Raw genomic sequence first — 21,015 nt, 5'->3', positions numbered from 1 at the left:
CTTACTTTCTCGTGTTTATGCTGCTACTCATTGTTGTGGAATTTTGGTTTTGAAATGTATCAGTATGGCATTATGGAGTGCTTTTTTTGAAGGCTTGTTTTAAATGGTATTGGAAAGAATTTGGATTGAGGCACAAAGCACATACTGAGTACAGGTGTGGTAAATCAGTGCTTTTAATTAGTCGTGTAAAAAGTTCCTTCTCTTTAGATGTATTTCCTAGACCTCTGGAGAAGAAGAAGTAGAATAATTATGTAAAACAAAAACAAAGGCTTTTGGGTTTTCTTTTTCCTATTTATTCCATAGCAATTCAGTTTTTATTAGTGTTTTAAAAACCCATGAAGCATGAATAGTTTGAATGTTGAGTATATACTAACCTTGAAACTGGTTTTGTTTTAAAGGGAAAGGAAATAATTGAATACTATCTTCGTCAGTTGGAAGAAGAAGGCGTAACATTTGTGCCCCGTTGGACACCACCTTCCATTGCTCCCTCTTCAGAGACATCTGCATCGTGCAAGAAACAAGCAGCGGCGTCAGCTGTCGTCCCAGACGCTGCTCTAAAGGAAGGGCTGAGCAGTGAGGCCCCCGGTCACCCGAGTGGGGTGCCTGAGCCCGCGGCGGGCACCCCTGATGGTGGGTCTGAGAGCAAGACCAGTGGGTTACGTGGAGTCGTTTCCACTCTGCTTACTCTACTGTCCTTGTTTCCTGAGGATGTTTAGATGTTAAGTAAAAAAAACAGGTCTCATTACTGTCCCTTTTCCTCTAGTTTATTTACCACACTCATTTTATCTTTTTTCTTAGAATGAAGAAACTTAGAATTTTCTTTTTTAATGGGCAGGATGAGTTACATCCAGTTATGCCTTTACTTAGATGAGGAAATATTTTTCATTTATTTTAGTTGACGTCTTTAGTGAATGTAAATTAGCAGCTAGTCCTTTTAACAATTATGTTGTCATCACTTTCGCTGCTTACTGTGTGCCAAGCACTTGATGAATATTGGGTCACTTAATAGTGGTTCCTTTTAGGTAGAACGTGGTGATTATTCTCATTTTATACATGAGTTAACATGAGAAATTGAGTAACTTGCATAGATAGAGTCATATAGCTAGTAGGTGGCAGGGCTGGGATTAAGCCCGTACCGCTGGCTCCAGTTTCTGCTTACAGCCACTGTGCTTCGCTGCCTTTCATGTGTGTTACACACACACACACACAACTTTGTTATTTCTAAGAGTATTGCCCATTGTACCAAGTTCAGACGGCAGAAAAATAAGAAAACACAGAGAATTCTACCAGTCAGAAGTTTTGTTAAACCATCAGTATTTATCTTCCCATACATTCTTCTCTGCGGCTGAACTATGCCATTTGTTAGCTTTCAAGAGGTGGCAGATGGCAGATATTTTAATTGGACTGAGGATGCGTTTTATTTTTCACATCATGAATTTTTCTTTGCTGTACTTAATTTATCACATTCTTCCAGTTTATGTTACCGTGTCTTGAAAAAGATTTGTTATATTCTTGAACACGGTGGCTCTGTTCGTAATAAGGTTAGATCCACTTGTTTGTTTTATTTCATGGTTTTAGATCATGTAAGGCCTCTTTATGTACCTTTGAATTAAAAGTCAGTCAGTATCTGTTACTATTGTGACTACTATTGAGATTTGCAGCTGGAAGTGGCCCGATGGTAATCAGGGAGAGGTCGTTGAAGCAGCAGGTTTACTGTGGCCTGGTCACTGGTTTGATTTTAGAGACTGGCGCTGAGCTTCTCCCTGGCGGCTGGTTTGAATCTGCCGTCCCTGCGGTTTCATTTGCCTCTGAGACTCCAGGGCCACACATGAGCTGCGCCGGGCAGGACTGCGGAATGCTTCAAGTTCCAGTGTTCTTGGTTGTAAACGGTTTCACGTGACTTATGTTCCAGACAAACTGGATGCGGACTACATTAAGAGATACCTGGGTGACTTGACCCCGCTGCAGGAGAGCTGCCTGATCCGGCTCCGCCAGTGGCTCCAGGAAACCCACAAGGGGAAGGTGAGAGTTGGCGCCTCGCGTGTATGGACGCTGTCTGGGAAACCCTGCGCCCCTGACTCCGGCCGTAGTTACTGAGAGTCAGTGCTCCCAGCAGCCGTAGCTGGGAGTGTGAAGTCCTTGACTCTGTGTCATTGTGTGGCATGCGAGTCCCCTGTGGCCTTTCTCTGTGTAATTAGCTGTATTTTTCTGGGTTTTACAGAGAATAGTCTCAGTTAAAACAATTACATGTCAATTTACACAGCAACAGTATGTTCCAAGTATTCATCCATTGTAATTTTCAGAAGATTTGGAAAGAGTTCACAGATACGTAGAGATTAGAAATGTTTGAGCTTTGATTCTGAGGTTTTTGGTAAATTTTAGCATCATAAAGAATTAGATTTTTGTAATAAGCCTCATCCTAATGGGGGACTGAAAGCGAGCAGAGGCAGATTTCTGTGTCTAGCTTGTTACTGGTATTACTGAGTAAAGGGAAGCTGGGCCTTGCCTGTTGTTGGCCTGCTGTCTCCTTGTGTCGCTGTTAGTTACTACAGCGCAAATGTCCAAGGACTGTTAGTATCAATTATTGAGAAAACAGCCACTGTAATAATAGTTATCATTTCTTGTGCACTTGCCATGTACTAGACATTGTTTCAAGCTCTTTATTAAATGCTCCCAACAGCCCAGTGAGGTGGGTGCTATTTTTGTTACCGCTGTGGTACACATGAGTAAACTGAGGCATGGAAAAGTTGAGTAACATGCCCAAGGTCTTATACCTGGTGAGTGATGGGGCCGTTTGGTTCCAGAACCCACTTTCTTAACCACTTCTGTATAACGGAGTCCTTTCTGAGTGAGGATGATGCCTGCTCGGTGCTCGAGTTATTTCTGCAGGAGTGGGGTAGTGAGCTGGTTCCATCTGCCACTCTCTCCTCGTCTTCCGTGGCCCAGCGGCATGTGTTAGTGAGCCTGTGGCCGTGAGGAAGACAGCTGGTCCAGATGGGACTTAGACATGGTCTTGGCCTTGTTTTTACTCGGGGAAGCCGACCTGTGGATTCGGAGATCCAGATCCTGCTGATAGCGAGATCTGGAGACAGTTGCTGACTGTTAGCAACATCACCACTGCCACCAAACCAACTGCACTTCTCCGCATTCTCTTTATTTAAGTGTAACGTGTACAGAAAAGTGCGTATCATAAAAACTCATAGAGCAGCGCAGTGAATTGGAGCATTTGGTGTTGAAGAAATTATGCCTTCACTCTATTGAAACTAAAAGGGAATACTCTAAGGATTATTTAGATTAATACTGATTTTCTAAAGCGTTAAGGGAGGTTTTCCTGGTAACGGCTAGTTTTAAGTTGTATAATGCAACTCACTCTTGACAAGAAGTTATAGTCTTACTTGCTTAGTAACTTGCTTTTTTCCCTTAGCAACTTTTAGCATTGCTTAGAAACATCTCTTTCTCTTAATAGATCCCGAAAGATGAGCATATTCTTCGGTTCTTGCGTGCCCGGGACTTCAACATCGACAAAGCCAGAGAGGTCATGTGTCAGTCTTTGACTTGGCGGAAGCAGCACCAGGTGGACTACATTCTGGACACCTGGAACCCTCCGCAGGTCCTTCAGGACTACTATGCAGGTGGCTGGCACCATCACGACAAAGGTACCGTGTGAACGTGGCATTCGAGACAAGCTTAGAGACCTCCTTCTTCAGAATTAAGTGGGGTTCCGTGAGGGCATTGTCCTTCCCATCTCCTAGCTTGAACAAATTGACCTGTGCCTTGTCTCGTCACCCCCCCAGTGCCACACTCCACACCTCCCCGGGAAGTGCCCTGCAGAGCAGACTGTGCTTGCTTCTTCCTCACAGCACACGCTGCCCTCGGGCAGGTTACTTCACCTCTTTCTTATTAGATGGAGCTTGTTTTGACTTACTTAAGAAATGAAACTTTGAAGGCAGAGTTTTTTCAGTCGCACAGTGCTGGTCGAGGAACTGTGTAGTGACTTGAACCCCGACGTGTCTGTAAAGACATGTAGCCAGGTTTTCTACATCAAACGGTGAAGAGCTTCAGCTCTTTTTGGGAAGGAAGCCAAACCTAAGTGAGGAACAGCGATGGACTGGGAGCACAAAACCCTTTTTGCTTTAAGTAGAACAGGTCTAGATCCAGATTCTCCTAGGAGGTCAGGTTCAGCAGGTGATAAACGCAAGGTGACTGTTGGGCCCCTGTGTCACGATGACAGCACTGACCCTCCGTGAAGAGCAGAAGACAAGTCTTAGCCCATGGGAGCATAATCGTGCCTTTCCTCTCTGCTCCGAGTGGCAGGAGTCTCGGAGCTGTGACTCTAGGGGTACACTCTGGCCACCTAGATCTTTTTCTCTAAGTGTAGCTGGCCCGTGATGACGGAGTTTATATAGTGCGTTAGGTTCCTCTCAGGCTCCATCCATTCGACCTCTGGGCTGTCAAGAAGTAGGCCAACATATGCTGGCTGGTATGGATGTAAAGATTTCCAGAAAATCCTCATTTATCTTGATCCTTAGCGTGGGAATTAAGGGAAGCTGGCTTTGAAAAAATCTTGGCATTAACTTCTTGGAAACCTATGAAATGAAAAAAAAGTTTTTTCCCCTAAAAAATGAAATTTTAAAAGTACTTTGTATTCATAGAAAAAGTGTCTGTGGGTGTCCTCATGCTCCCCTGCTGTGGAAAGTCAGAGCTCTGCTCAGCCTTGTGCTTATTTCATTGAGGAGGCTGAGCCCAGCACTGCCCGCAGCCGGTGCAGGCTAGAGCCGGCAGAGATTCCCCTTGGCCCCGGCAGAGTTGGCTCAACGCCCCTGCTGAGCTGCTCCATCCGCTGGCTCTTATGTTTTTCTTTTACAATATTGGGCAGAAAAATGTTGCACCTTCACCCACTCCACAGAAACCAGCTGCTGCTTGTTAGAAGGAAAGAGCTTGGGGCCGGCCCCGTGGCCTAGCAGTTAAGTTCAGTGCACTCCACTTTGGTGGCTCAGGTTTGGTTCCTGGGTGTGGACCTGCACCACTTGATGGCAGCCATGCTGTGGCAGCGACCCACATGCAAAATAGAGGAAGGTTGGCACAGATGTTCACTCAGGGCCAATCTTCCTCAGCAAAAAAAAAAGGAACAAGCTTGAAGCTCATGTGGAATGTGGGAGCACACGTTTCCCTGGTAAGGTTCTGAGTCATGGCTTTGTCAGAACTGTGCTGCTAACCCTTTCCCTCGCCTCCTGCAGATGGCCGGCCCCTCTATGTGCTCAGGCTGGGGCAGATGGACACCAAGGGCTTGGTGAGAGCCCTCGGGGAGGAGGCCCTGCTCAGATATGTAAGTGTTCCCTTTCGGCTTTGCGGTTTCTTTCTCTGCCAACGGGATTGGGATATTACAGCTGTCCTGTCATAACAAGCACTTATTGCCTTTGTAACTAGAAAGGAAAATCTATAAATATGTTTTACAAATTTTGAAAGAGTACATAAAAGTTATAAAAAGGTTTCTCACAGGGGAAGCATCGACAAAAAATCCGTGTCCCGTCAAGATGACTACTTGGGAGCTCATGCTGAGTCATCTTTCCCCTTGCTCCCGCACTGAGGTGGTCCCTGCCCTCCTCCCCACTCCTCCTCAGGCGCTTCTCCGATCAGGCCCCCCAGGGGCGCTCTTTCTGCGCACCCCCTCCACGCAGCCTCTCAGCGTCTTTCACCTGCTCTGTCACAAGTGCTCCTTCCCTGTCTCCCTGGCCCCAGGCACTCTGCTTCCACTGCAGCTGCCACAGTGGGGCAGGTAGGAAGAGAAGACTATCATCCTTAAATTAAAAACAAAGACTTTAAAAGGCACATCTGTGTCCCATTATCCTAAAATAGCCCCTTTGGCAGTTTGTTGGGTATTGTTAGCCCCTGCTATGTGTTCATACGTGCACACATACATCTCCACACGTGTGCACACTTGCACAGAAAGATGTGGATGGACCGCTTCTGTAGGGAAGGGTTTGTTAATCCAAATCAAAGGGTTCCCTTTGGCCGTCCTCCAAGTGTCCTAAGACTGCCCTTTTTCCTGGCTGGTACATGTAGCATGAAATTGTTCCCCAAGCCAACTGTCACTTACCTCTGACTATGCCAGGTGCACTCCTTCTGAAGACAGGTGAGCGGGCCATCCCGTCCCTGCCCGTCTGGGGCCTCCTCGTAACTGATGGCACTCAAGGTGGCTGTCACCTTTGCCGCACAGATCAGTGCTTATTCTCTTTGAGAGTGAGATCTTCTTCGTCGGTGGTCTGCTTGTGTGCATGAATGTGTCAGAAAGTTTACATGCTTACCTAAAATATGCTGTATCATTGTCACCTGCTTTCATAGCTTGATACGGTAGTGTTACCTTCTTCGGATAATCATGGGGTTTTTATGGCCCTTTTGTCCATAGGTTCTCTCCATCAATGAAGAAGGGCTAAGACGATGTGAAGAAAATACAAAAGTCTTTGGTCGGCCTATCAGGTAGATTTGCGACTTTGTTTTTCCTTCAGTTTATTGAGAATATGAGTTAAATATTTCTAGTTGATTTTCAGAACCAAAATCTCATTTGAGTTTTAGATTTTTAGGACCAAATCTAAATAGTTTACTATTTTCCATGGTCTAAAAGGTAGAAGGTAAACATCGTCTGTGGTCAGTTGTGAGGGACAGTTGCCCGGTGTTGGCATTCCCAGCCTGTGGCCTTGCTGTCCCCTCTTAGTCTGCAGGGGCTTTGGGAGCCCAGGGTCGCAGACTTTTTGGGGGCAGGGCATGGTGCAAAAAACTATTCTGTGTTCCTAAACCACACTCTAGTTGTGGTGAACTGTTGACAACGTGCAGTGCTTCAGAGGTTGCGCTGAGACGGGTGTGGACGGTTAACTGGCGCGAAAGTTCCCTGAGGGCAGGGACTTGAGCTGTTCTCACTGCTGTGCTCACAGCTCCTGAGGCGGCACTTGACTCAGATATTCATTGAGGAGTAGCCTGTTCTGGTTCAGTTACACTGCATATTAAACTGCCCGCTCCGAGCCCTGTTGGGTCAGTAGAGGTGGCTCAGCATGTCAGGGACAGCATGTCACCTTATCTGCTGGTCACTGAGTTTGTCAGACTGAGGTTTTTATTCGCTGTTGATTGGCCATTGATTGCTTTAACATTCCAGGCATTGGTCCTGCCACACTGACCCCCTGTGCTTTATAGACGTAGATAGAAGTATAGTTCGAAACACTGTAATTTGAAAAACCGGTATATCTTTGGAAATGGATATAAATGACTGTTTTATAATATCAGAAAGAAAAAAAGTAGCTGTAGGACACAGTTTGCCAACTCTGCTGTCCATTGAATAATCACACTCGGGTCTGCGCCCCCCACAGTTCGTGGACCTGCCTGGTGGACCTGGAGGGGCTGAACATGCGCCACCTGTGGAGGCCCGGCGTCAAAGCCCTGCTGCGCATCATCGAGGTGGTGGAGGCCAACTACCCCGAGACTCTGGGCCGTCTCCTCATCCTTCGGGCTCCCCGGGTGTTTCCTGTCCTCTGGACGCTGGTGGGTTCAGATGCTGTTTCGCAGTAACTGGTAGCCATTTGGAAGGCAGACATGCATGCATTCATAAACATGTGTTTATGACTTTAAGTCTTAGGAAAAAACAAAATAAACATGGAAAGATAGAAAATTTCTCAGACCATTTAAGGGAAGAAAGAATTCCTGAGTGTCTTAATGTCATGCAGATGGACTTTACAGAACAAGTGTGTCAAACTCAATTCCCTTCCCCCCACCCCTACCCACCCACTCATAATATCGCATTGTCATTTTAGTCTTTGAAAATCAGACAGCAAAGCTAATATGACTACATGGTCTTTTCTGATTCCTTCCAGGTTAGTCCATTCATTGATGACAACACCAGAAGGAAATTCCTGATTTATGCAGGAAATGACTACCAGGGTCCTGGAGGCCTGCTGGATTACATTGATAGAGAGGTTATTCCAGACTTCCTGGGTGGAGAGTGCATGGTATGTGTTTAGGCAAGTTGCTTGCTGCACATTTGGCAGCCTAAAGGCTGGGAAAGGTGGATGCCGGTTTGCGTGAATGATTCTCAGAACTTTTAGTATGGAGTATTTGTTTTTCTTTTTTTGGGTGGCATCTCTCTGATCCAGGGTGAAACTAAATAGAACCATTTAGATAATTTTTGATAACATGTACATTTCTTTTCTTTTTTTTTTAAGATGGGCTCTGAGCTAACATCTGTTGCCGGTTTTTTTCTTTTCTTTTCTTTTCTTTTCTTCTTCTCCCCAAAGCCCCCCAGTACGTAGTTGTATATTCTAGTCGTAGGTACTTTCTAGCTCTGCTACACGGGACACCGCCCCAGCATGACTTGGTGAGGGTGCTAGATCCACGCCCAGGATCCGAATCTGCGAAACCCTGGGCCACTGAAGCAGAGCGCGCGACCTTTAACCCCTTGGCCACGGGGCCAGCCCCAATGTGCACATTTCTTCATTGTTAAATACTACCGAGAGTTTGCCTCAGAATCTAATATAATTTCAGCCAGCTTTGTTCACTCAGCTTTGTGTGGATCAGATTTTTTAACTGTTGTAGAGGAGCTGTGCATTTTTTTAAAACACTATTAAAAAAATCAAATTGATTCTTGGGGCTGGCCCCATGGCCGAGTGGTTAAGTTCGCGCACTCTGCTGTAGGCAGCCCAGTGTTTCATTGGTTCGAATCCTGGGCGGCGGACATGGCACTGCTCATCAAACCATGCTGAGGCAGCATCCCACATGCCACAACTAGAAGGACCCACAATGAAGAATATACAACTACGTGCCAGGGGGCCTTGGGGAGAAAAAGGAAAAAAATAAAATCTTAACAAAGAAAATCAAGTTGATTCTTAAAAAGACCTCCCCCCCCGACAATAAATCAGGATAACATTTTAATGAGGATAAATTAAGGGAACTGGTTCTCCTTCTGTAATTTAGGGTTTTTAATACCTTGAGTTGCTGGCTTATCAGGCCAACGCCTCCACTTCTACCCCTGGTACTGATGGTGAGGGGTTCAGAGGAGTTTAGCTCCTTGAGGGCCTTACAGCCTCCAGAACATGACTGCCTGCCGTGAGGGTGAAGGAAGCCGAGGCCTGGAGAGGCCCAAGAGACTGCTGCAGTGACAGCTGAAGGCAGCATGGCGGCATGCGATCACATGGCTGGGTCCTGCCTGAGAGAGGGTCTCTGTCACCCTTCATGGTAGATGAAGTTATCCTTTAGAGATGTGTACGCACTGGATGTGACTCCTGTATTGAGCTAATGAATTGGGCTCTCAGGAATCTTCTGGATGGGTAGAGGAATTTAAACAGCATTTGAATTCAGCTCTCAGTTCGTCGGTCCTGCTGTGAGGAGTTGCGGGCGTAATCACAGTGCAGTGCAAGGAGCAAGTAAATTACAGGACCCTAACTTACCAAGTGCCGGTGAGATTAAACCGTGAGGGGAGGTTGGAGAAACCCACAGTGACTTGTGTTATATGAGGGAATGCTCCCATGTGGTTGCTCCTCCTACTTACGACCTGAAAAGCTGAGCTGGAGCAGGAGACCTGACTCACCGCAGATCCTGCCTGCGTTGTCACGCACTGACCCCTGCGATGCGTTCCCGCTGCTGAGAGGCCTCGTAATTCATTGAGGTCTCCGCACTCTGGCCTCTGAGGCGTCTTCTCAGCTCTTGTGCTGCTGTGCAGGCTGGTGTTGAAGAGGGGCCTCCCTTCCACGTGTCGGTCTGCTGTCTGCTAACATGGCGTTCTCGCCGTGACGTGGCGCTCGCGCTCCGTGGCCAGCCATGGCTGGGTGTTCTCTTTCTGCGGCCGGCTCCCGGGGCTGATGGTGTTGGGAGCGCTTTAGAGTTCATGCTCTTTAATGTTAAGTCGTTACGGCAAAGTCAGTTCGGAAGTTCACGACATGCACACATTCAAGAGAAGCTCTCCTTTATTGTTTGGCTGACATGAACCAATTGTTTGACTTGGGATAGACACGAAGCTTTCATCGTTGATTGTATTTCTTGACTGTAATTGCATGCACTAAAAATAATGCCTGTAGCTGCTGAGAATAAAACTGTTTTCTTAACATAATCTTTCCGCTTTGTAGTGCGATAGAAATACTTGTAATTCTTATATAAACCAGCTTTAGTAGTCGAGTCCAGTACCTCGTGCATATTAGTGTGAATTCTGTGGTCAGTCAGCTTCAACCTGTTCTCATTTATTTAAAGCAAGACATATGTATTTAAGTGTTTTTTTAAAATTCTTTTCCTAAGTACTGCAGAATATTTTATGACATTGCTAGTGTTTTCCATTTCCTGAGTAGCTCCAAGGAGTCGAGCGTATCAGGATGTGGTGCTTGCCAGCCTGTTTGGTTTTCAGAGGATCGCTTGTGTTTGCCTGGCTTTGATTGCTCTGTTTACATTTCCAGTGTGAAGTGCCCGAGGGCGGACTGGTTCCCAAGTCGCTGTATAGGACTGCGGAGGAGCTGGAAAACGAAGACCTCAAGCTCTGGACAGAAACCATCTACCAGTCTGCGAGCGTCTTCAAGGGAGCCCCCCACGAGGTGCGCCTCTGCGACGCGCCCTCCTCCGGCAGATTCTTCAGCGGCTCTTCCCAAGAGGACTGAGTTGGAAGAATCCTGCTTTTTCTGGTCTTTGTCTTTAGGTTTTGTGGACACGTGTTCTTTTGTTGGTGGGCGTCAACACTGGAGAGCAGGCGCGGCTCAGAGAGTGCAGGGAAGGGAGCTGGGGTCTCCGGCCTCCGTTTGACTAGATACTCTTCACACAGGGATGCATAGCAGGTCTTTCCTTGTAGGGAGATTTTTGAGTCTTAAATTTAGTTTATTTAATTGTGTATAGAACCAATTTCATTTTCTGTTTTTTCTTGACTGGGTTTTGGTTATTTATATTTTTTAAGGAATTAGCCCATTTTTGTGAGTATAATGGAGTGAGGAAAAACTAGCACATCTCTATTTTCCCTTCCTGCTGTCACATTGTGGTGCAGAAGCAAGAGTATTCCTGTATTTCTATATACACTGTGACATGGTGAGTGACCTGAGGTGTGAGGCAGTCGCCCTTCCCTGAGTCCCAGCGCGGGGTCTGTGGCTCGGAGCCGTTGGAGAGGATGGCGGCACTTGGTACAGTGTGGGCGTTCAGTGGGAGTGGTCTGCTGGCCCGGGCTGGTGCTGGTGGCCAGGAGCTGACCCCTTGCTGCCTGCTGCCACGGCAGCTGCCCGGCTGGGCCACCAGCCACTTGTTCTTGATGGCATGTCTCCGTACAGCCAGCCTGTCACTTGTGGGGCAAGTGGACACTGTTGCTGTTGTTTGAACAAGTGAGACAGATTTGATGTGCCTCATTCATAGATTGTGTAGGGAGAATCTCCAGTTTTCGTGACTATTTGTAGAGGATTACTTGTATTAATTTCTTATTTGGAGAGCAGGTTCGAGGAGGCGGAGTTCTGGTTTGTCTTTTCTTAGGTAACTGTTGCTCTTTTCCGTGGTAGAGAACTTGTGGCATAAAATGTTCCTTGAGAGTCGGAGGGTGTCTGTGAAAATGCACAGCCAGGTTTCCTACATCCAAACTCTACAAACCGCAGTTCTGCTTTGGAGTTAAGTAAAGCACGAATCGCGGAGAGTGATACCCCTGAAACGAAGGCTGAGTTAAATGTCCCTGTTGTGAATGCAGAAAAAGAGGATGCCTGTCACAGAGGGGGCCTGGCGGCTCAGGAGGGCTCCACCCCTGGGGAGCCACTTTGCTGAAGGAGAGTGGGCCGTGTCGTCCGTGCCACCGCCATTCTCAGACGTGACTCGCGCTGTGTGGGACCTACTCTTTGAGGGGGTCCCGCGCTGTCTCAGCGGTTGGAGGGCAGCGGTGGGGTGGGGAAGGGCCCGCGTGGCACGCAGCACCTGCTGAAGAGACGGCAGGTGTGTGCAGGGCTCGCCGGGCGTGCTGGGCGGAAGGCCGGGCGCACACAGGCCCTGGCCGGTGCTGAAGCTGTTCAGTGACTGCATGGCTCTTTGCAGCTGGTTTTGATTCTCACATCCCTCCACAGTAATCTTCTGAAGCTGTAACTCTGCTCGTTCCCTTCTGGGAATCTTCACACGGGCACCATTTAACGTTCAGCTTTTAGACTGGCACTCAACACCTGAGGCCCGCCCCACCATACCACATGGCTCTTCTCTGTCCACCCAGCCCCACTGCCACTGTCCCTTACGTGAGCCTCTGCAGAGGCCGGCCTCGGTCCCGTCCCCTGCCCCTGCCCGGGACACCTCCTCCCGGCCCTCCGTGTGCTCTGTGTTTAGCTTCCACCTTTTCTGGGACCTTCCCTGTGCTCGCCAGTGCAGAGAAACCCACGGAGCCACTTGCGGGCTGCTGTGTGTTGTTTCTGTTTGGTATTACTAGGACACGTTTTCCAGCCGGGACTTGGTGTTTTAGCGTGCTGGCTAGAGATTGTGTAATGGGAAATTGGGGGCTGAGGTGTAGCTGATAGCTAACGGAGAGCATGGCACGGGGCCTGGAGCTGGAGCCACTGGTTGAAAGGAGGAAGAGTCAGTGGGAAAGCTGGTGGTTGGATTATGAATCTGGGTGATTCTCCCCCGCGCCACGCAGCGGGGCTGAGAAGCTCCTGGAGGGGACGCCGCTGCCTCAGTGTCAGCACGGGGCCTCACGCCTACCTCGCTTAGTTGATGCCGTCTCTTTTTCCAGATTCTCATTCAGATTGTGGATGCCTCTTCTGTGATCACTTGGGATTTTGATGTGTGCAAAGGGGACATTGTCTTTAACATCTACCACTCCAAGAGGTCACCACAGCCGCCCAAAAAGGACTCCTTGGGGGCGCACAGCATCACTTCCCCAGGAGGGAACAACGTGCAGCTGATAGACAGAGCCTGGCAGCTGGGCCGCGACTACAGCATGGTGGAGTCACCTCTGATTTGCAAAGAGGGAGAAAGCGTGCAGGTAAAAAATCTCTGATTCTCTACCGCTTGGTTATTTTGTCTGGAGAAGAAAGAGCCTTTGCTTTATTCCCATCCTGGGTAGCTGGTGCCATTTGTCTCTGGAGGGTGGTAGGTGTTACAGTCAGAATGTCTCAGGAACCCAGGTGAGTCTTAGAAGAAAAGGAACTCAAACCTGCACAGTGGTTCTGGACAGAATCCATGACTTGTGTCTAAAGTGCATGGGTCTCCTTGAGAAGCATTTTCACAGAAGCCACACGGACAGGAAGGAAGAGGCCTTCTGTGCACACACAGCTGGGGTTCAGGAGACTTCCGCGAGGACGGCCTTTGACTGTGTTACGTTTCTCCTTCAAAGGAAAATCACCCCAAATAGAAGTGAGAGAAGCAAGTACGTAGGGAACTGTTCACTGTCATTACTGAGCACTCCGGTTTATTTTAAAGTGCTCTGTCACTTCGGTTTGTAACTTTTGCCCGGTTACTTTGAGTGCTTGTGGTCTGTCGGTGCTCCTCGCCTTCCTAATAGATACGTGATTGTGCCGCCTTCACAGTTTTCAGGGCTAAGTCTCTCAGTGTTCCAGTGGTCTTAGAACCACAGTGAGAGAGGATTTTATTCAGTTTTAAAAATAAGGAACATTTTAAGCTGTATCACAGTCTTTAATTCCAGAATTAATGGAGAAAGCAATTTTCACAGATTGACATTCTACTGTAGATTGACATTCTTTTAACACAGAATGTGTCAGTGAGGTCATTGCAAGTGTGTCACCGAGAGCATTGCCTGGTCCGGGTGACCTTTGTTGACGCCCCCGAGACCGATCGAAGGGCCCGCAAGCACTCCCATCCTGCCAGGCCTCTGCTTCCAGCGTGTTCCTCCTCCCACGAGGCTGTGGGTCCCTGCCACAGACAGATGTGGAGTGGTACTCTCTGTGGCCTTCCCAGCACCTAGCAGAGGCCTCGCCGCAGGGCTGGCACTCAGCGAAGGCAGCATGGGACCGGCCCTGACAGTGAACCAGCGTAGCACGCCTTCCACCTGTCAAGATGGTCGGTGATGACTGCTGAAGCTGAGTGGACTCGCGACGGCTCCCTCGGCGCTGTCAGACCCACTGTAGGATAGGACTTGGAAGGAAGTCCTCTTAGCTGGCGCTGTCTGACTTGTTCCAGGGCTCCCATGTGACACGGTGGCCCGGCTTCTACATCCTGCAGTGGAAATTCCACAGCATGCCAGCGTGCGCTGCCACCAGCCTGCCCCGGGTGGACGACGTGCTGGCCTCCCTGCAGGTCTCTTCCCACAAGTGCAAAGTGATGTACTACACCGAGGTGATCGGGTCTGAGGATTTCAGGTACGGGCTCCTCTTCCAGGCGGGACTGCCGCGAGTCTGGCCTGGTCAGAGGGAGGCTCAGCATGTGCAGCGGGGCTTGGGTACGGGTGGGGTCACCTTTGGACCGTTTACTGTTGCCTGTTCGTGATGTCATCTGGGTGCGAGGGCATGGGGAGCCATGGCTCTGGAGGACCCTGCCTGACCGGCTTGCTTTGTGAGTGTGAGGGAGCAGAGTGTGGGGAGCAGAGAGCAGGATTGGCCAGGAAGTCCGGTAGGCAGTGTGGGAAGTGGAGTGGCCGGCCTGCGGTGGGGTCCTCACGCCTCGTCCCCTCCCTGTGCTGTTTGCAGAGGTTCTATGAGCAGCCTGGAGTCCAGCCACAGCGGGTTCTCCCAGCTGAGCGCCGCCACCACCTCCTCCAGCCAGTCCCACTCCAGCTCCATGATTTCCAGGTAGTGCCGTGATGCCCGTGCCCAGTGCGCCGCGGGCGTAGCCACGCCTCCTCGGACAGCCCGCTGCGCTCCGCCCACTGCCCGGCTGCCCAGCGGCTTCATTGTGCAGACTCCTGTCACCCTCTAGGTAGCAAATAGCTCTCCAGATGGTAAATGTAGTCATTGATCCCAAAACTATCTCGACAGGCAGTTTTAACTCCAACTGTAACTCAGTAGCCATAGATTTTGTATACAGATTACAGTGTGCACAAAATCGAACCAGAGCACAAGGGCTCTCTTGAAAGAAAAATAGTTTATGTACCAATTAAGAAGTTGACTTTATCTCAAATGTTGATGCAAAAAATGTTTCCAACAACCTCCACACTGTCCATTAGTGGATGAATTCCTACACCATCCTTCAGAGATGACCCCAGCTTCCTACGTGGAGCAGAAGCTGCCAACTTGTTCCCGAAACTGCCTCGCAGTCCTCACCTTCTCCCTGCCGTCAGTCGACGCGCTCCGCGGATTCAGTGACAGCCGCTAGGTACCTTTTCCTCTGAGCACGACGCCGCTTAAATTGCAAGGACTCAGAGGCAGCCGGTGGGAGCACCCAGCCTGGCTCCCGGTGGCCAGATGGATCCACTGTTCTAAAGTGGGTGCTGGCGGGTCAAGGGCTCTCCGTGACTCCAGGAGAAACACCGCCATCATTAAACATGCTTTTCTCTTTCCTCCTTTTCACATCTTTTTGACACTTTCAGAGCAGGATTTTTCTGTATGTGAACTTGGCAGAGGCGTTCTTTCCCTATCCTTCCAGTGTGTTGCTCTTCCTACCTGCAAGATGTTAGTCCTGAACTCCTTCTGCATTTCTGTCCCCAGTGCTCCTCATAGCTTAATAGCGTCAGAGCCCAGGCGGTCCTTCTAGTCACTAGAAGGGTATTTTAAAGACAGAATAAGTCACATTTGCCATCTTGAAACTATCCAGTGTTCATTTTAGCTAACTGGCGTTCTCACCGTGTGGCCACTTCAGGATAACACTGGCCCGTAGGAGCCCGGCTTCTTTGTGGGCTCGTGGGGAGGGGGGGTGTGTATGTGTTTGGGATGGGGGTGTGGCAGTGCGGTGCTGGGGCGGGTGGGGCAAGTAGAAATAGTTCATATTACAGAGGATTCTTCATAGAAGCAGATCAGAGTACGAGATTGGTCTACCTTTTACATTTTCTTTTTGATTCCCAATTACAAAGCGTGGTCTATCTTGTATGGGCCCTCGTATTTTCAGCTTTTTATGGGAAAAGCAGGTTATTTGCGAATCTGTCTGAATGTTGCATTGGGTTTGTCTCCATGATAAGGACATGATGTGTGGTGTTGTGTGTGGCAGAGTCTGTGCTTTTAAAGACACGTGCCAAAACCCACATGGCCATTATCTGTGTGCGGCAGGCACGTAAACCTTGGGTAGCGTTGCTCTCAGTCTGTTCTGAAGATGGGTGGCCGTGTGAGTGGACAGGTGTGCAGGATGTGTGAGCCCCATGGGGGAGGCGTTGGGGCTCGGCAGAAACGGAGCAGCCTCCTTGCCCAGCCAGTGGAGCTCCGGCTGCCTCTGCCCTGGAGCCCCTCCTGGGCTGCCTCCACGATTGCCAGCCTTCCCCGAGCAAGCTGTGTGTTTCCTTTGAAAAGACAAGCCCATCCTTGGCGCCTGAAGCCTGTTTCCCGCAAGTACAGTAGGGTTGGTCAGTGCGTCTGTGCTGCTTCCAGTCAGTGCTTCCTGTTTCCAGACTGTAAGGACCTGAGACGGTCCCTTCTTTCTTTCTCTCTTTCTTTCTCTGTGTCTCAGATGGCGATTTTGCTGACAGCTGCCAGGAAAGCGCTTCACTCGACAGCCCACACCAGCCCAGGGATGTTGTAGAGCCCTTTGACTTGCAGCCCCTCCCCTGCCCCGTCTGAAGAGCTGCTCTTTTTAAGTTGATCAGAAGTGGCACTGTTTTATCCCCAAGAACTGACTACATCCTCTAGAGCTCAAAGCACATGACTGCACAGACGCTCCCAGGGTTTCCCATGAGCCACAGCCCACCCGCCCCCTCTGGAGGGGCTGGGGCAGAGGCTCCGTGCGCCCTTGGCGTGTCTCTCTCCTCGGGGCCCTGCACTCTTTTTAAAATGCTGCTGTCTTTTCCTCTTTTTTCAGCACTAATGATTCTTTTGGTTTCTCCCTTTGTTACTAATGTCTTAATTCACTTTCCTCCCTAAATTCATTATTTGCATATCAAATTCTGTAAATGTTTTGTAAACATATTACCTCACTCTTGGTAATACAATACTGATAGTCTTTAAAAGATTTTTTTATTGTTAACAATAATAAATGTGAACTGTTTAAAGAAAAGAAAGTCTTTCTTATTGTGAAGCGGCAGTCTCCCTTGAAGAATGTGACATTCAGCCTTTAGGGACTGAAGAGAGGAGGGGCTCTGGAGCCCCGGCGCCGGTGTTCTCAAGTGGCAGGACCCTTCCCAGAGCAGACGTGGCAGCTGTTCGCTGCTGATGCAGAAGTAGAAGCATGCTGGCAGTTCTCTTGCCTCCAGAAGATGCACGTCATTTCTCTTGAACCCCGCAAGGTCAAACACGGCCTGTGGCGTGGTGCCCCGTGCAGTTTCTTTAGTGATGTGATGGCTCTTTAGTCAGCTGGCCGCAGGGAAATTGACATGGCCACCCCCTGTGGAAAACCGAATTGCACAGTTAAAAATGGTCAAAATGGCAACGTTTGTTATATGTACTCTACCACAATAAAAAAACCCCTGTGGACATGGTTTACAACGAATGATACGTTATCCCCATAAACCCCAGACAGAGGCATGAACCACCAGTAGTCACAAAGCCCACGCGTTAAACAGTGGAGATCTGCCGGCCATAGAGCAGGGCCACGTCAGAGCCCACAGGTGCCCAAGGGGGAGCACAGTGCCCAGTTTGAGCACAGCAGGTGGGCCAGGCCAGGGGTCACGCTGCTTCCAATAGCTGGAGAAGGCCAAGGCCACTGCTGGGAGCTGTGTAGGGTTGGTGCACCCAGCCCCTCTGAACCCCCACAACTGACCTGCCAGCGTTCCCTTCTAGGAAAGGACCCCTCACTGAGGAAAAACTGCTTGGAGTGGAATAAAAATTAAGCAGGACAGGGAGAGAAAGTGAAGAGAAGGCCAGGGCTGAAATGGGGAGGGCAGGAGCCAGGAAAGCTCTGGAAGCAATTGGACATACTTTTTAAATACTTCACACCAACAGCAGAAGAGGAAGCTCTGTAGAATTAGGAAAGTTTTCTTGAAGTCCACTCCTTTCTGAAAGTTTATGAAATACTTTTACATACAAATAAGCATCAGAAAAGTATCAAAGTCAAGTGCATGTAAAGCTGAGAATAAGGAGAACGACCTACAGACAATGAAGGCCAGCCAGAACAATGTGCCTGCAAACAAAACATAGCTTGTTTCTTAATGAATTAAAAGACATTAAGGACATGTGAGATGTGGAAGAAAAGCATAAATTAGGAAAACTCAGAAATGAGGTGACAGAACTCAAGAAAGAATGGGAAATGAATGAAAAAATCATTTTAGAAATTGACTAGATTAGAAGGAACCCAGTGAAAAATGCAGCAGGTACTGCTTTAAGAACTGAAAGGTACAAAAGAGGAAAATTCTGTAAACCAAAAAGGAAGAAAAAGATGCAGAGATTGAGAGAGAGTGACACGTATTGAAAAGAAGCAGAGAAGACCGAACGTAAGGGTGATACTCAGAGGGCGGGCACCTGAGAAGGACCAACACCAAGAAGTGTTTTAGTAAAAGTGACGGGTTTTAGAGAAAAGAATCCCTGAGGCATCTGGGGGGAAATCAGGCTTTTCAAAGGCTGAGCTTTATGCAGGGAGAAAATGGAATAATTAAGATTTTCATGGAAAGGAAGAGTGAGCCGAGGAATTTATATCCAGCAAAACTGACGCTCAGTTGTGAAGGTCGCGGACGAAGGTGTGCAGGTGTGGCCCGCCGGGGTGCTGCCAGCCCTCCCAGGAGCTCCGGGGGAGTGCACGGTGGCAGGCACAGGGCCACGCAAGCCGGAGACAAGTGTCGGCCGTAGAACTGAGGCCGGTGAAGTCGTAGAGGGGACGAGGGTGGTACCTGTTGGCTACGTGCTCTGACAATGTCCATGTCTGACAGCTTTTAAAATGGGAGGAGAATGGGGACAGTGTAGGCAAGAAATGCTGAGTTCTTAGTAATCATATTGGTGGCAGTATTAACATGGTTGTTCTGAGAGTCTCCGTCTGCAGCATATGTGTGTGTGTAGATGTAGGCGTGTGTATGTGTATTTGTACGTCTGTGTTTGTGTGTGTGTCTGCGTGATGCTGTGACCGTGCGAGTCCCAGCACCCCGCCTGTGGCCTTGAAAGGCCTCCCTCCCCGCAGCCTGTGCTTCTAGTTCACTGAGTCGTCGATTCCGCTTTCTGCTCTTTTGCATCTGTTTTGTTTTACAATGAGAAAGCTTGTTGTTGTTTTTGGGTTTTTGGTTTTAGTTAGGGTTTTAGATGGGTTAGTTTGCCTTAAAGGAGAGATCTTTGGGTCCCTGTGCCCGAATCCCCAGGCCCCCGGGACGGTGGGTCTGTGGCGCAGGCGCCGTGTCCCGGGATGCTCCCTGCAGTAGCTCTTTTGAGGTTGTGGCCGTGCCCAGGACAGCCAAGCAGTGCCAGCAGCTGGCAGCGAGTGGCCGTGAGGCTCCTGCTGCCCTCGCAGCAACACCCCGAGCCGTGCGCTGCCTGCCGCCCATCGTTCCTCGTTCTTCAAATGGAAGCAGCTGGGCTGTTTCCCACTCTGACCTTGCCTTTGGGTTTAGGAACTGGGGAACAGTTTTGACAGCAGCAGAGAGGCAGTCGTGAGCCCTGTGCACCAGCCCCCACCACGCTGTCATAGTGAGGGACACGGAGGAGAGATGAGTCTGTGCCCACTGGCTCTGCATTGTTCCCAGTGAGGGCAGGAGGCCTGGCTGGAGGGACCCCAGCAGCTCCATTGGTAGAGCATTCCAGATTTCCACAGAGTTGAACTGTGAACACTTGTCTGTCCTCCCTTTTGCAGGGCCGGCCAGCACCCGTGGCCTGACCGTCCCTGGTGCCACGGCCAGAGTGAAACCCAAGCTCAGCCCCCAGGCGGAGCCCCTTTCTTTCCAGTCAGCCAAAGGGGGGGGGGGGTGGTGGTCCCTGCTTCATCCGGGGAACTTCCTCCCCTGGCGCCACCTTGTGGCCACATCGGAGATGGGCATCCCCTGTCACCAGCTGGGGCGAGGATGATGTCCTTGCTCCCTTTGGCTCTGCCCTTGGAGTCAGGGCCAGGGGAGGAAATTTTCCAGCCCTCGTGTTTACTGAACTCTTACCTCAGAAGGGGTGTGATGGTTAATTTTAAGTGTCGATGTGACTGGGCCGTGCAGTGCCCAGGTATTTGGTCAAACATCGTTCTGGGTGTTTCTGTGAGGGTGTTTTTGGATGAGAATAACTCTTAAATGGGTAGACTGAGTAAAGCAGGTTGCCCTCCTTAGTGCGGGTGGGCCTCGTCCAGTCAGTTGAAGGCCTGACTAGAACAAAAGGCTGACCCTCCCCCAAGCATGAGAGGAGTCCTCTTGCCTAACGGCCTTTGAACTGGGATGTCGGCGTTTTTCTTGCTGTCAGGCTCTAACACTGTATCTTCCTGGGTCCCAAACCTGCTGGACTCGCACCATCAGCCCTCCTGCAAGTCTCCAGCTCGCTGACTGCAGGCCTGGCGGCTCGTCAGCCTCCGTGATCATGTGAGCCAGTTCCCTGCAGGAGGTCTCTCTCTGTGTACGTCCTGTTGACTCCGTTTGTCTGGAGACCCTGGCTAATACAGGAAGTGTGCTCCCACATCCTGGAACTGCAAAGCCTTTGACTTTTACCAAAAAAATGCTTACTCTTGAATCATATCTCTTTGGGCGGGGGGTGTGTGTGTTTTGGTTTGGGTTTTTTTCCGTCAACGGCCTTATCCTTCTGAATGTAGAGTAAAATTACGGACTGTTAAAGCTGGAGGAAAAGCTTGGAATGGTCTCGGTCCAGCTCTTCCAGCTCAAGGAAGGTAAAGCCCAGTGAGGTGAGGGGGCTGTTCGCGGAGCAGGCAGCTGAGTCCCCCTGCGTAGGGACGCTGGGCACGCCATGGCCTCCCTGAGCCCCGCTTCTCATCAGTCCCCAGTGGAGGACAAGTCTGAAGACCTACAGAGTCCTCCCCGTCCTCTGTCGCCATCACTGATCGTGAAGTGGGAGGACGTGGGTCATCTTATCGGGGTCGTTAGCAAGTCATGACAAGTAAATGACC

The 21,015-nt window shown here is 49.5% G+C and overlaps 1 protein-coding gene across 8 annotated transcripts in view; it reads left to right on the top strand.

The window, feature by feature from the left end:
• Positions 1–21,015, top strand: part of SEC14L1 (SEC14 like lipid binding 1) — an 82,098-nt gene that overhangs the window by 36,626 nt on the left and 24,457 nt on the right. For 4 of the 8 annotated variants that reach the window (XM_070559890.1, XM_070559889.1, XM_070559893.1 and 1 more), the window contains 11 exons: positions 399–630; positions 1,913–2,022; positions 3,467–3,656; positions 5,238–5,326; positions 6,407–6,477; positions 7,359–7,530; positions 7,860–7,994; positions 10,425–10,559; positions 12,701–12,952; positions 14,107–14,285; positions 14,613–14,714. In XM_070559890.1, the coding sequence (XP_070415991.1) occupies positions 399–630; positions 1,913–2,022; positions 3,467–3,656; positions 5,238–5,326; positions 6,407–6,477; positions 7,359–7,530; positions 7,860–7,994; positions 10,425–10,559; positions 12,701–12,952; positions 14,107–14,285; positions 14,613–14,714 (1,667 nt within the window). Of the gene's footprint in view, positions 1–398; positions 631–1,912; positions 2,023–3,466; positions 3,657–5,237; positions 5,327–6,406; positions 6,478–7,358; positions 7,531–7,859; positions 7,995–10,424; positions 10,560–12,700; positions 12,953–14,106; positions 14,286–14,612; positions 15,063–15,088; positions 17,066–21,015 lie in introns of those variants that run through there. The other 4 variants (XM_070559891.1, XM_070559895.1, XM_070559892.1 and 1 more) reach the window with 3 other exon arrangements.

The sequence above is a fragment of the Equus przewalskii genome, chromosome 10, assembly GCF_037783145.1.
Source record: "Equus przewalskii isolate Varuska chromosome 10, EquPr2, whole genome shotgun sequence".
NCBI lineage: Eukaryota > Metazoa > Chordata > Mammalia > Perissodactyla > Equidae > Equus > Equus przewalskii.
The sequence above is the reverse complement of the archived record's forward strand: the minus strand, read 5'-3'. Positions and strand labels throughout refer to the sequence as shown.